This window comes from Oncorhynchus kisutch, linkage group LG9, assembly GCF_002021735.2.
Source record: "Oncorhynchus kisutch isolate 150728-3 linkage group LG9, Okis_V2, whole genome shotgun sequence".
Taxonomy (NCBI): domain Eukaryota; kingdom Metazoa; phylum Chordata; class Actinopteri; order Salmoniformes; family Salmonidae; genus Oncorhynchus; species Oncorhynchus kisutch.
In genome coordinates this window covers 20,888,670-20,902,640 of record NC_034182.2, presented here as the reverse complement: position 1 = coordinate 20,902,640, position 13,971 = coordinate 20,888,670, and the positions used below count along the sequence as shown (strand labels likewise).

The 13,971-nt window shown below is 40.5% G+C and overlaps 1 protein-coding gene across 4 annotated transcripts in view; it reads right to left on the bottom strand.

Moving 5' to 3' along the window:
• LOC109896872 (myotubularin) overlaps positions 1–13,971 on the bottom strand; it is a 62,785-nt gene that overhangs the window by 40,679 nt on the left and 8,135 nt on the right. For all 4 annotated transcript variants that reach the window (XM_020491295.2, XM_031832089.1, XM_020491293.2 and 1 more), the window contains 2 exons: positions 9,470–9,539; positions 3,872–3,966 (listed from right to left, as the gene is read on the bottom strand). In XM_020491295.2, the coding sequence (XP_020346884.2) occupies positions 3,872–3,966; positions 9,470–9,539 (165 nt within the window). The remainder of the gene's footprint in view (positions 1–3,871; positions 3,967–9,469; positions 9,540–13,971) is intronic.

Genomic DNA, 13,971 nt, shown 5'->3' with positions numbered 1-13,971 from the left:
AGATTCTGAAATGTGTTGGATGTAGTTAGCGTGGTGATACAGTCCTAAAATGTTTTGCATGTCAGCAGTCAAGTTAAGATATTGGACTTTCAAGAAGCAAAGTGTTACCGACCACATCAACATGGTGATGCAAAATGCACCACCCCTTTAAGGTATTGAAAACTAAATGAAGCAGAACATAAAACAGTTTCGTTTGCAGACTTGAGGAGTTAGGGTAGGTAATAAATACAAAATAAAAATATATAACAAAAAGATATGCAAGCCTAAACAGTCAAATAGGATAGCTGTAGGAACAAGAGCTTTTAGCTTAATCCATTGTCATAATATATTATTAGCAATATGGTATATATGACCTCAAACATACATTTGCCCTCCATTTGTATTATGGCTTCAAGTGCTCCATACTATGTGCAAAAAAAGAGGGCGTGTGCAAGAAATGCAGTCTATAATCAAGAACTTCACAATCAGTCCTCGTGACCCGTAGGCAGGGCTCTAAAGTGCGACCAATTTGGTCACAGATGCAACAAAAACAATTGCTGCATGACCAGTACTTTTATTTTGGGAGCACCACGCGACCAAAAAAATGCATAAGAATATTTTGCCGCAACACTTCTCTTCACTGCTCATACAAGAAAGGCTGATACGTTGATTACAAATCATAACCAATCATAATGCTACAAATGTAACTAATTAAACCAATCACAACCAATACCTTTTCCTGCAAACTTTCCCTTAGATCTGTGCCGCCCCTTTCTTTCAGCTATTTGGCATAAGCTAGCTAGCAAGAACAACAATGAATCATGGTGTATTTTCAGCTTTCTTGAACAAAAACAAAAACAAATGAAATGATCAAGCACAACCAGAAGATGAGGACAATGACAGAGACGTTACCACGTGATCCACCTCTTCAGAAAAATACTGACATGTTTCGAGAGGGTTTGTTCGCGAATTCAAGTGGCTAAGGAGGGACAAAACTAGCAACAAAGGTCTGTTAGCACTATCGAAAGTGGGGCGAAATAGCAGCAAGGAAGACACATTTTGCTACTGGGTCCAGCAACCTAAAAAACACTTGAGTCGTTGATAAAACACAAGCTAAGCCAAAAGCACATCAAGTACATCGGGGCAGGGGTTGGAGCAACATCCATATTGCAAAGTCCATATTCGACAGGCAACAACACGTGGCAGCCCAAGCCGGTCAACAGGCCAAGCTAACAGCTAGAATTTATTACATTTAACACCACTTACTGCATTGCCAAAGAGATGTTTTTTTACCAAATTCAGATGCATGTACTCTCCCAGAAAAGTAATAAAAGTAATAATAAAAATTATCAACCCAACATATGGAAATGAGTTGTCCTGCACAAACATTATTATAATTTGGCACCACCGCAAAGACTATCCGGGAAGAGGGTTAGTGCAATCAGTGTTCCTTGGGACGTTCCTACCCTAACAGCAAGTTGATTCTAGATAAAAACAAAAATCATTAGTTATTGTGAGGAGAATAAACATGTATTTAATTATCCAAGCATCAGTTCATAGTTAGCATGTTGCCTTGTTACAACATGTATATTATTACATCGTTTTGTATTATTATTTTATGTTAGCTGAATGCAGTAATGAAGAAAAGTTTACAGTTGCACTTTTAAATACAATAAATGTTATGTTTTCATTACCAATATAAATATGTTTGCTGTTGCACTTTTGATTACAATAATGTTTGGTTTTGTAGGTTACATTTGTTTGTACAAAACAAATAACCTATGTAAATAGTATTCAAAAGCGCCACAAGCAAACCTATTTAACATAGGTAATTAGTTTTGGCCAAACAAATGTAATATACAAAAACAGAACATGGATAGGTTTGCTGTTGCACTTTTGAATACTATCAAATGTTTTGTTTTTGTACATTACATTTGTTTGTCCAAAACGAATAACTATTGTAAATATCTTTGCAGTTGCACTTTTGAATACATCATCAAGGTAACAACTGATGACAATTAAGAATTAAGTCATTTTTTTCTGGTGCTCCTAAATTGTCTGGTGCTCCTTATCTTTTGAAGTTAGGAGCACCAGTGCTATCAATTACAAAAGTTAATTTAGAGCCCTGCCTGTAGGCCATGTCCTCCCTGGGAGATAAATTCAATAGCCTAAATGGGAGGAAAGCAATCAAAAGGAAGAAAGAAAGAAAGAAAGATAGTAGGGGAATAGCTACCAACTTATAATTGACATATTTAGCCCATGTAGGGATTCACCTCAATATATTGTCCGTTGTTCGTTAATTGGAGTGGTGTTGACACTGTGTTAATGTCCTGGACCATAGGCAATACAATAATAACACATTCCAATGATCAGCAACAACAGTAATAATGTTCCTAGTATTATCCACTTGAGGGGCTATTCTCATCATTGTCTTATGCGGAGGGCAGAATCATAGGCTAGGCTGCGTGATGGTGCATGGATAGGCTACCTGGGGCGGCAGGTAGCCTAATGGTGAGAGCGTTGGACTTGTAACCGAAAGGTTGCAAGATCGAATCCCCAAGCCGACAAGGTAAAAATGGGTCATTCTGCCCCTAAACAAGGCAGTTAACCCACTGTTCCTAGGCCGTCATTTAAAATAAGAATTTGTTCTTCACTGACTTGCCTAGTTAAATAAAAAGGTACAATAAAATAAATGGATAGCATACCAGAATATTGAGCCAGTCATGATGGGGTTCCATCTGTCGACTCGTCCCCTTGTGTGTTGGTCTTAATGTGATTCTAAAATAAGTCCCGAGCTTCCTTGGCAGTGGAGAACATGTATGTCGTGTTCTGGAATGTCAAGGCGAGTTTTCCGGGTGTAGCTGGGATCTCACCTAATTGTAGGTTGCCCTCCGTTTTAGAAGTTCGACACTCAGGTCTGGGTAGATGTTAATCCTCTTCTCCTAATAGGTCAGAGCCCCCAATTCCGCTGCAAGGCGAACAATTCGCCGTTTGACTTGGATTCGTTCAATCATACAGCGAGAGTCGTTGCGGAGAAGACCCGTTTGGTGCGCAATGTTAATCACCGGCACGGGACCCAGCTTCTCCTAATAGAAGAGGACATAGAAAATATTTCTCATGAAGGAAGTTGGGTTGCCCTCTTCCACACCAGTTTCTAGTCCTATGATCCGCACATTGAATGTACGAGAATGATTTAAGTGATTCTGTTTTCTCTTTTAGGAAATTGATTGCCTATTTTAGTTTAGCTCGCGCTAATCTTAGCTCGCGTTTCCAGGTCATGGAGTCTCACCTCTGAAGAACGTGGCCAATGCGACAGACTTTCCACTTTAGCTGGAAGTGAGCACGGCGAGTGAAGTCGAGGGCAGAGGTAATCTCCTCACAAACAATCTCTCGGATAGTAGTGGCCAGCTCTTTCTGTTGTCTGGTGTTGAGCCGCCATGTTCCCACAGGTGAATTGTGGGCGGACAGATTATGCCACCTGCTGAATCGAAATAGACCTGCTATTTATTTTTCTTGTAATACAATGAACGTTCCACACCTTAACATGGTGTTTACTAGTGAACACTTTTACTAAACAAGTATGTTCATTTCTTGTAATTCTGCGAAAGAAAGCCACGATAAGGCCACAGGAATCGGTGATTGTGTATTTCTCATATGCTCTTTGATTTCTTGGTCAAACAGTTCAATGACAAGGAGTAGTTAAGTATATAGCAGTCATGTTATTTAGAGAGTTAGACTGACTGGGTGTTCTGATGCCTCCCATCTGTCTGCCACACAAGACGCAACCACCAGACAGATGTGTGTGTGTGTGTGTGTGTGTGTGTGTGTGTGTGTGTGTGTTTTGTCCCAGCGGTAGTCCCTGGGAGTGTGTACGCGTGTGTGTACTACTCACTGCGTCTGCACTCTTGAAGTACAGTCTGTAGTTAGTAATGAAGACTTTTCCTTTGACAGGTCCGCTGAATGGACATATGTACATTATGTCTTTGTCTTGGGGGGGGGGGGGGGAGAGAGAAAACGAGCAATATAAGAATGACAAAGAATATACAATGCACACGTACCCACACAAACTCAGAACAAACCATGATGTAAACACTACAGCAAGAAAATAAAACCTTTTCAAAAGCTGTATTCAACACGTCTTTAAATCATCCAAGCAATAAATAACATCGGCAGAAGTGATCCCAGAGAGCGAGTGAGAGCGGAGATAGAGTAATGTTTATTGTTCATTTTTTGTCTATTTCACTTGCTTTGGCAATGTAAACATGTTTCCCGTGCCAATAAAGCCTTGAAGAGGAGAGACAAATTGAGAGAGCAATAGCGACATTATAACTACTCTGGAACAATGCAAGTTGACACGGCTTGGTTCCATATTGAGCCTCTCCTGTGACAACCCCAACAGGAATCTCCTCCCTACCACCTCTCGGGTTATATTTACAGTAAACACTTACACACCACGTTTTGGTGTGGGCGGTATACTGTATATACAGTGCATTCGGAAAGGGTTCAGAACACTAGACTTTTTCCACATTGTTATGTTACAGCCTTATTCTAAAATTGATGAAGTCGTTATTTTCCCCCTCAATCTACACACACACAACCAACCAACACCCCATAATGAAAAAACAATAACAGTTTAGAAATGTTAGAAAATGTATTACAAATATTTTCCAAAATATCACATTTACATAAAGTATTCAGACCCTTTACGCAGTACTTTGTTGAAGCACATTAGCAGCGATTACAGCCTTGAGACTTCTTGGGTATGACGTTACAAGCTTGGCACACCTGTATTTGGGTTGTTTCTCCCATTCTTCTCTGCAGATGCTCTCAAGCTCTGTCAGGTTGGATGGGGATCGTCACATCACATCTATTTTCAGGTCTCTCCAGAGTTGTTCGATCGGTTTCAAGTCCGGGCCACTCAAGGACATTCAGAGACTTGTCCCGAAGCCACTACTGCGTTGTCTTGGCTATGTGCTTAGGGTTGTTGTCCTGTTGGAAGGTGAACCTTCGCCCCAGTCTGAAGTCCTGAGTGCTCTCATCAAGGATCTCTGTACTTTGCTCCGTTCATCTTTCCCTCGATCCTGACTAGTCTCGCCGCCACTGAAAAACATCCCTACAGCATGATGCTGCCACCACCATGCTTCACCGTAGGGATGGTGCGGGGTTTCCTCCAGATGTGACGCTTGACATTCATGCCAAAGAGTTCAATCTTTGTTTCATCAGACCAGAGAATCTTGTATGGGTGCCTTTTCGCAAACTTGTATACGCTGTCATGGGCCTTTTTCATAAAGGCCTGATTGGTGGAGTGCTGCAGAGATGGTTGTCCTTCCGGAAGGTTATCCCATCTCCACAGAGGAATTCTGTCAGAGTGACAATCGGGTTCTTGGTCACCTTCCTGACCAAGGCCCTTCTCCCCCGATTGCTCAGTTTGGCCGGGCAGTCAGCTCTAGGAAGAGTCTTGGTGGTTCCAAACAACTTCCGTTTAAGACTAATGGAGGCCACTGTGTTCTTGGGGAGCATCAATGCTGCAGAAATTCTTTGGTACCCTTACACAGTTCTATGCCTCGACACAATCTTGTCCTGGAGCTCTACGGACAATTCCTTCGACCTCATGGCTTAGTTCTTGCTCTGACATGCATTGTCAATTGTGGGACCTTATGTAGACAGGTGTGTGCCTTTCCAAATCATGTCCAATCAATTGAATTTACCACAGGTGGACTTCAATCAAGTTGTAGAAACATCTCAAGGATGATCAATGGAAACGGGATGAACCTTTTGAGTCCCATAGCAAAGGGTCTGAATACTTACAATGGGGCAAAAAAGTATTTAGTCAGCCACCAATTGTGCAAGTTCTCCCACTTAAAAAGATGAGAGGCCTGTAATTTTCATCATAGGTACACTTCAACTATGACAGACAAAATGAGAAAACAAAATCCAGAAAATCACATTGTAGGATTTTCTATGAATTGATTTGCAAATTATGGTGGAAAATAAGTATTTGGTCAATAACAAAAGTTTCTCAATACTTTGTCCTCTACCCTTTGTTGGCAATGAAAGAGGTCAAACGTTTTCTGTAAGTCTTCACAAGGTTTTCACACACTGTTGCTGGTATTTTGTCCCATTCCTCCATGCAGATCTCCTCTAGAGCAGTGATGTTTTGGGGCTGTTGCTGGGCAACACGGACTTTCAACTCCCTCCAAAGATTTTCTATGGGGTTGAGATCTGGAGACTGGCTAGGCCACTCCAGGACCTTGAAATGCTTCTTACGAAGCCACTCCTTCGTTGCCCGGGCGGTGTGTTCGGGATCATTGTTATGCTGAAAGACCCAGCCACGTTTCATCTTCAATGCCCTTGCTGATGGAAGGAGGTTTTCACTCAAAATCTCACGATACATGGCCCCATTCATTCTTTCCTTTACACGGATCAGTAGTCTTGGTCCCTTTGCAGAAAAACAGCCCCAAAGCATGATGTTTCCACCCCCATGCTTCACAGTAGGTATGGTGTTCTTTGGATGTAACTCAGCATTCTTTCTCCAAACACGACGAGTTGAGTTTTTACCAAAAAGTTATATTTTGGTTTCATCGGACCATATGACATTCTTCCAATCTTCTTCTGGATCATTTTTATACATTTGCAAACGTTTCTAAAAAACAGTTTTTGCTTTGTCATTATGGGTTATTGTGTGATGAGCATTTCTTTCTTATAAAATAATGTACTGTGCCAAGAAAAAGTACATGAACCCTTTGGAAATTATGGTGGAAAATTGCAAGATTGTTATAATACTTTTATTGCACCGAATAGTGTATTCTGTTAACTACTGTGTGTGTTCTACTGAGGATGGGCCTCTGGGAGGAGATTTACAATGTCTTTTGGGTGATAAAACCTAAAGAGCACGAGTTAATGTTTCTGTTCTATACCGTATCAGGGAGAGATGGTTCCAGTTTGTAGTCGGAGGGCCAGACACTGGTGAATGAAAATTGTTGACACAGCAGATACCTATAATACATAGCAGACAGTATCTTTCATACAAATCTTAACCTCGTGACCCATTCTATATATCCATTGTTCGTCATGTAGGTTGAAAGGGGTGTATCTTGGCTATTTTGTCTCGGAGCTCTCAACGAATCATCTGAGTGTGAATCGTCGACCAGCCATCATTATCGTAGAGCACTCAATCGATTCACTTTTTATATGAGAGTTGTATTCATTAGCGGTTCTGGGGCGGGCCAGGGGGGGCTAGTGCCCCTGTGACAATTTTGGACTCCCTTGTGGTCCCCCTAAATGTAGAGTATGAAATTATTTTTACATAACTGATTTTTGCTATCGTTCTTTTTTTACATCCGTTATTAGACAGTGGCAACGATGATGATTATGAACATGGTCTTCCGCCTGCAATGCAGTGAAGAAAACGATATGACAACAATAACGTCTAATGTAACTGGCCCCTCTAACAGTACAACTGGCCCCAGCTTGGGCCCCCCAGTTGAAATGGTCTAGAACCGCCACTGGTTGTATTGACCTGCTCACTAATAAGTGATTAAAGATTTAGTTGAAGTATAACTCTGACTTGTGTGATCATTTCTTTACTATCAAATGAGGAGAGACAAACTTAACCATCACAAAATACCTGGATTTCTGCATAAATTGGTCATAAAATTTGATCTGATCTTCATCTAGGTCACAACAGACAAAGTCTTCTTAAACTAATAACACAAAACAATTATACATTTTCATGTCTTTACACACCGTGTAAACATTCACAGTACAGGGTGGAAAAAGTTTGTGAACTCTTGGATTTAATAGCTGGTTTACCATCCTTTGGCAGCAATAACCTCAACCAAACATTTTCTGTAGTTGCGGATAAGACCTGCCCAACGGTCAGGGGGAACGTTGGACCATTCCTCTTTACAAAACTGTTTCAGTTCAGCAGTATTCTTGGGATGTCTGGTGTGAACTGCTCTCGAGGTCATGCCACAACTTTTCAAATCGGGTTGAGGTCAGGACTCTGACTGGGCCACTCCGGAAGGGGTATTTTCTTCTTTTGATTTACTTCTGTTTTGGGTCATTGTCCTGTTGCGTCACCCAACTTCATTTGAGCTTCAATTGGCAGACAGATATCAAGACATTTTGCAGGAGAATGTTAAGCTAAACGTGGGAATTCATTGTGTGTTCCTTCCAAACAACTCAACTGTAGTTTCATCTGTCCACAGAATATTTTGCCAGTTGCGCTGTGGAACATCCAGGTGCACTTTTGCAAACTTCAGACATGCAGCAATGTTTTTTTTGGACAGCAGAGGCTTCTTCCGTGGTGTCTTCCTATGAACACCATTCTTGTTTAGTGTTTCACGTATTGTAGACTCATCAACAGGGATGTTTGCATGTTACAGATATTTCTGTAAGTCTTTAGCTGACATTCTAGGATTCTTCTTAACCTCACGGAGCATTCTGCGCTGTGCTCTTGCAGTCATCTTTGCAGGACTGCTACTCCTAGGGAGAGTAGCAACAGTGCTGAACTTTCTCCATTTATAGACAATGTCTTACTGTGGACTGATGATCAAGACTTTTAAAGATATTTTTGTAACCGTTTCCAGCTTTATGCAAGTGAACAATTCTTAATCTTAGGTCTTCTGTGATCTCTTTTGTTTGAGGCATGTTTCACATCAGGCAATGCTTCTAGTGAATAGCAAACTCAAATTTCTTGTGTTTTTATAGGGCAGAGCAGCTCTAACCAACCTCTCCAATCTCATTTCATTGATTGGACTCCTGACTCCAATTAGCTTTTGGAGAAGTCATTAGCCTAGGGGTTCACATACCCTTTCCAACCTACACTGTGAATGTTTGTTTAAATGATGTATTCAATATAGACAAGGAAATACAATAATGTATGTGTTATTAGTTTAAGCACACTGTTTGTCTGTTGTGACTTAAATGAAGATCAGGTCAAATTTGATGACCAATTTAAGGGTCCACATACATTATACAATGGGAAGAAAAAAAGTATCAATTTTAGAATAAGGCTGTAACGTAACAAAATGTGGAAAAGGTCGAGGGGTCTGAATACTTTCTGAATGCACTGTAAGTATTCTAAGACACCAACTACTGCAGCTGAATGATGTCACCAAATTTCAAGGCTAGAGAAAAAAAACACGAGTTCTTCCTGTTATGAGAAGTTCCTCTAAGACAGCTAGAGAAAGGTTACATGGCTAAATACAGATCACATTCAAGAAATCCTATATGATGTAACCATCTATGGAATCTGAAACTAACCACTAGTGAGAGATGCTGTTATGAGAGGTTCCTTTGAGACAGAGAGCGAATCTCAATAATATTTCCTCAAATCTTTATTTCTTCCCTCTCAAAGCACATTGGAGCAGAAGATCTGAGGCTCCTCCACTCAGATCTTCACCTCCAATACGTTTTGAGGAGCGAGGATGCACGCAATCAAGGAAATACAATTGAGATTCACCCAGAAACAGTTTAGAAAACTCACCTATGACTCTCTCCTCTCCGGGCAGTAGGGTGACTGCCAGTGGTTCCATCTTCAGACTCTCTCTGGATGCCTGCCATCAAAACAGAGTGTGGAACATTAATAGGGCTCACACACACACACACACACCTCCTTAAAGAGAAAGATACACACAGCATTTACGTCCTTCTTTGCTCCTAGGTTCAAAATACACAGGTTAAGACAAGAGGATTCCAATATCTCAACTCAATGTGCCACCAAGTCATTATCAATAAACCATCACAATACGATGCAGAGCTCCATCAGAGTTACACAGCTTGACATCTGCAAGTTCTCGTTCTGGTAAAGTTGTCAGTCGGACTACTGTCGTCACCACTATAGATGGCAAGCAAATCAAACAATATTTGGATATAGCCATTTAGTTTATCCCCGGAGAGTTAGCACGTTAACTAGCCATATTGACGTGATCTGTTATTAGCTAGCTAGCCAATTTGACATGGTCCTTCAATTAAGGCTGACCCCATTTAGATTGTTTGGTCGATAGGCTGTTGGTTGACAGAAAATTCTTTAGCAGAGCAGAAGCAAAAAACAAGACACTTGTCTGATTCGCATCTGTCTGAAGGGACTAATCAATTGTGGAGGCCACGGGGGCGACACAGTCCATCACTTTAAGACACGTGCTACTGAAATTGTATGTGGTTATATCTCGTAAGAACAACGGCGCAACACGAATACAAATTATATTATTTCATAACAAAAAGAGATTTCTACCGCATTGGATAGCAGCCGCTGTCCTGAAACACATCAGCGCGCTGTTGAATTGGCTTTTCCTAGACCATGTCGCTATGTGCAAAACAGCAAAGTTAACCAGAATATTGGCGGCAGCAGCAGCGTTAGGAGACGAGAAAACAGCCCTTGCCATAAATTGTCTGAGAAAAGTGAGGAGAGAGGAAACCTCAACTTAATTAGGTCTATAATCAATAGCCTACATGTTAAACGTGCCTGACTTTATAAATTATCCAGATACAGTGCCTTCGGAAAGTATTCAGACCCCTTGACTTTTTCCACATTTTGTTAAGATACAGCCTTAATGTAAAAAAGTTTTTTTTAAATAAAACCTCAGCAATCTACACACAATACCCCAGAATGACACAGCGAAAAAACGTGTTCGTTTTTGCAAATTTATAAAAAATACAAACAGAAATACCTTATTTACATAAGTATTCAGAGCATTTGCTATGAGACTCGAAATTCAGCTCAGTTGCATCCCTATTTCCATTGATCATCCTTGAGATGTTTCTACAACTTGGAGTCCACCTGTGGTAAATTCAATTGATTGGACATTATTTGGAAAGGCACACCTGTCTATATAAGTTCCCACAGTTCACAGTGCATGTCAGAGCAAAAACCAAGCCATGAGGTCAAAGGAATTGTGTCCAAGGCAGGATTGTGTCGAGGCACAGAACTGGGGAAGGGTACCAAAACATTTCTGCAGCATTGAAGGTTCCCAAGAACACAGTGGCCTTTTTATACATTAGCACACAAAAAAAGCCAACTGTACAAAGTTTCAAGCGGTAGCTTGCTAAGTAAACATGATCAGTTAACTTCTGCTGCTTGACAAGCAGCCCCGACAACGGATGGGAAATTAACATAAACCACTTATACGTGTCAGGTATAGTTCACTTCTATTTTTAGCACTCAAATACAGTGCCTTCAGAAAGTATTCATTCCCCTTCACTTTTTCCACATTGTTTTATTACAGCCTGAATTTAAAATTGATTCAATTGAGATGGAGTATTGTATGTTGGCCAATGACACAATGTCAAAGTTAATTGTTTTTAGAAATGTTTACAAATCAATTAAAAATGAAAAGTTGTGAAATGTCTTGAATCAATAAGTATTCAACCCCTTTGTTAAGGCAAGCCTAAACAAGTTCAGGAGTAAAAATGTGCTTAGGTATTTCTCTGTGAACAAATTAACAACAGACTTTCAGCATGCTTATAGAGAAGGGCACTCAACATGTACTGCACTGACACAAATGACTGATGATTGGTTGAAAGAAATTGTTAAGAAGATTGTGCGAACTGTACTGTTAGATTTCAGTGCAGCCTTTGATATTATTGACCATAACCGGTTGTTGAAAAAAACCTTGTATTATGGCTTTTCAACTTCTGGCATATTGTGGATTCAGCGCTATCAATCAAATATAACTCAAATGGTTTCCTTTAATAGAAGCTTGTCTTATGTCAAATGTAAAGTTTGGTGTACCACAGGGCAGCTCTCTGGGCCCTCTACTCTTTTGTATTTTTACCAATGATGTGCCACTGGCATTAAACAAAGCATGTGTGTCCATGCATGCTGATGACTCAACCATAAACACATCAGCAACCACAGCTAATGAAGTCAAACTCTTAGTAAAGAGTTGGTCAGTTTTAGAATGGGTGGCCAGTAATAAACTGGTCCTGAATAGCTAAAGGTGTGTCATCCAATTTATTATGAAAATATATATTTTTAAATGTCCTATTACTAAAAAATTAAAAAATTAAATTCACTATAATTGTAGGCTACCTGTAAGCCGCCCTGCACAACCAATCAACCAACAGCATCGCCAAGGGCAATACGTTCTCTCCCAGACTCGTGGATAGAAATTTGGAGCGTAGCATTAGGTAACCAGTCCATTCAGTATGCATATTAATACAGTCCACACTCAAAGGACATTACTCAAATTGGTTTAATATTAGAGTATAGGCTAGAGCAATTATGTACCAAAGACATCTTAAATCAGTTTAATGTTTTTCTGCCATGCGTAATACAATACCAGTCAAATCTTGACACGCCTACTTATTCAAGGGTTTTTCTTTATTTTTACTATTTTCTACATTGTAGAATAAAGGTGACGACATCAAACCGAAGAATTAACAGGTGATTGTGGGGGCCAGGTCATCTGATGCAGCACTCCATCACTCTCCTTGAGGTGAGGTGAGTTTTGGGTCATTGTCCTGTTGTTAAACAAATGACAGTGGGCCTAAGCACAAACCAGAAGGGATGGTGTTTAGTTGCAGTATGCTGTGGTAGCCATGCTGGTTAATAGTCCCTTGAAATCTAAATAAATCACAGTGTCACCAGCAAAACACACAATCACACCACCTCCATCCTTCACGGTGGGAACTACACATGTGGAGATCATCCGTTCACCTACTCTGCGTCTCACTAAGACACGGCGTTTGGAACCAAAAATCTCAAATTTGGACTCAGACCAAAACGACAGATTTCCACCGGTCCGATGTCCATTGCTCATGTTTCTTGACCCAAGCAAGTCTCTTCTTCTTATTGGTGTCCGTCAGTGGTGGTTTCTTTGCAGCAATTCGACCGTGAAGGCCTGATTCACTCAGTCTCCTCTGAACAGTTGCTGTTCAGTTGCTGTTGAGATGTGTCTGTTACTTGAACTCTGTGAAGCATTTATTTGGGCTGCAATTTCTGAGGCTGGTAACTCTAATGAACTTATCCTCTGCAGCAGAGGTAACTCTGGGTCTTCCATTTCTGTAGCAGCCATCATGAGAGCCAGTTTCATCATAGCACTTTATGGTTTTTGCAACTGCACTTGAAGAAACTTTCAAAGTTAATGAAATGTTCTGGATAGACTGACCTTCATGTCTTAAAGTAATGATGGACTGTGGTTTCTCTTTGCTTATTTGAGCCGTTCTTGCCATAATATGGACTTGGTCTTTTACCAAATAGGGCTATCTTCTGTATACCACCCCTACCTTGTCACAAAACAACTGATTGGCTCAAACACATTAAGTGTTAAGAAATTCCACAAATGTCCAGAAAAGGCACAAATGTTAATTGGAACGCATTCCAGGTGACTACCTCATGAAGCTGGTTGAGAGAATGACAAGCGTACGCAAAGCTATATTTGGAGTTGTTTAATACTTTTTTGGTTACTACATGATTCCATGTGTGATTTCATAGTTGATGTCTTCACTATTATTCTACAATGAAAAAAAGTGTAAATGTAAAGAAAAACCCTGGAATAAGCAGGTGTCCAAACTTTTGACTGGTACTGTACGCAGTAGGCAATGTATTGTATAACGGCATAACAATCATTTTAATTCCTTTTTTTGGGGGGGGGGGGGGGGGGGGGCTGCTTGGGCTCCTAAGCCGATTGTGTATGCATAGGCTCTAATATGTCTATGGGTGTTTTTGAATTAATCATCACCTTAGGAAGCACTGTCCATATTATGTTAGGATTTGAAGCAAAATCCACATTGACCATGTTGATCATGTTTATCAAGTTGATCATCACAGTGAGGTGAGCTTTAAAAGCAACATACTGTTTTGATGTGTTTTGTGATTGTATTTGCATTGATGCCCAAGTGGTTAGAGGGACAATAGAGCCCCGAGTACCAGGCCATTAGTGACCTGATGGTTGTTAGCAAATTGGGTACTACCAAAGTATGTCCAAAGTGCATAAAAAGGAGATTACCTTGACCTAATGGTGACGTGGAATTTTACTGTAGTCATGA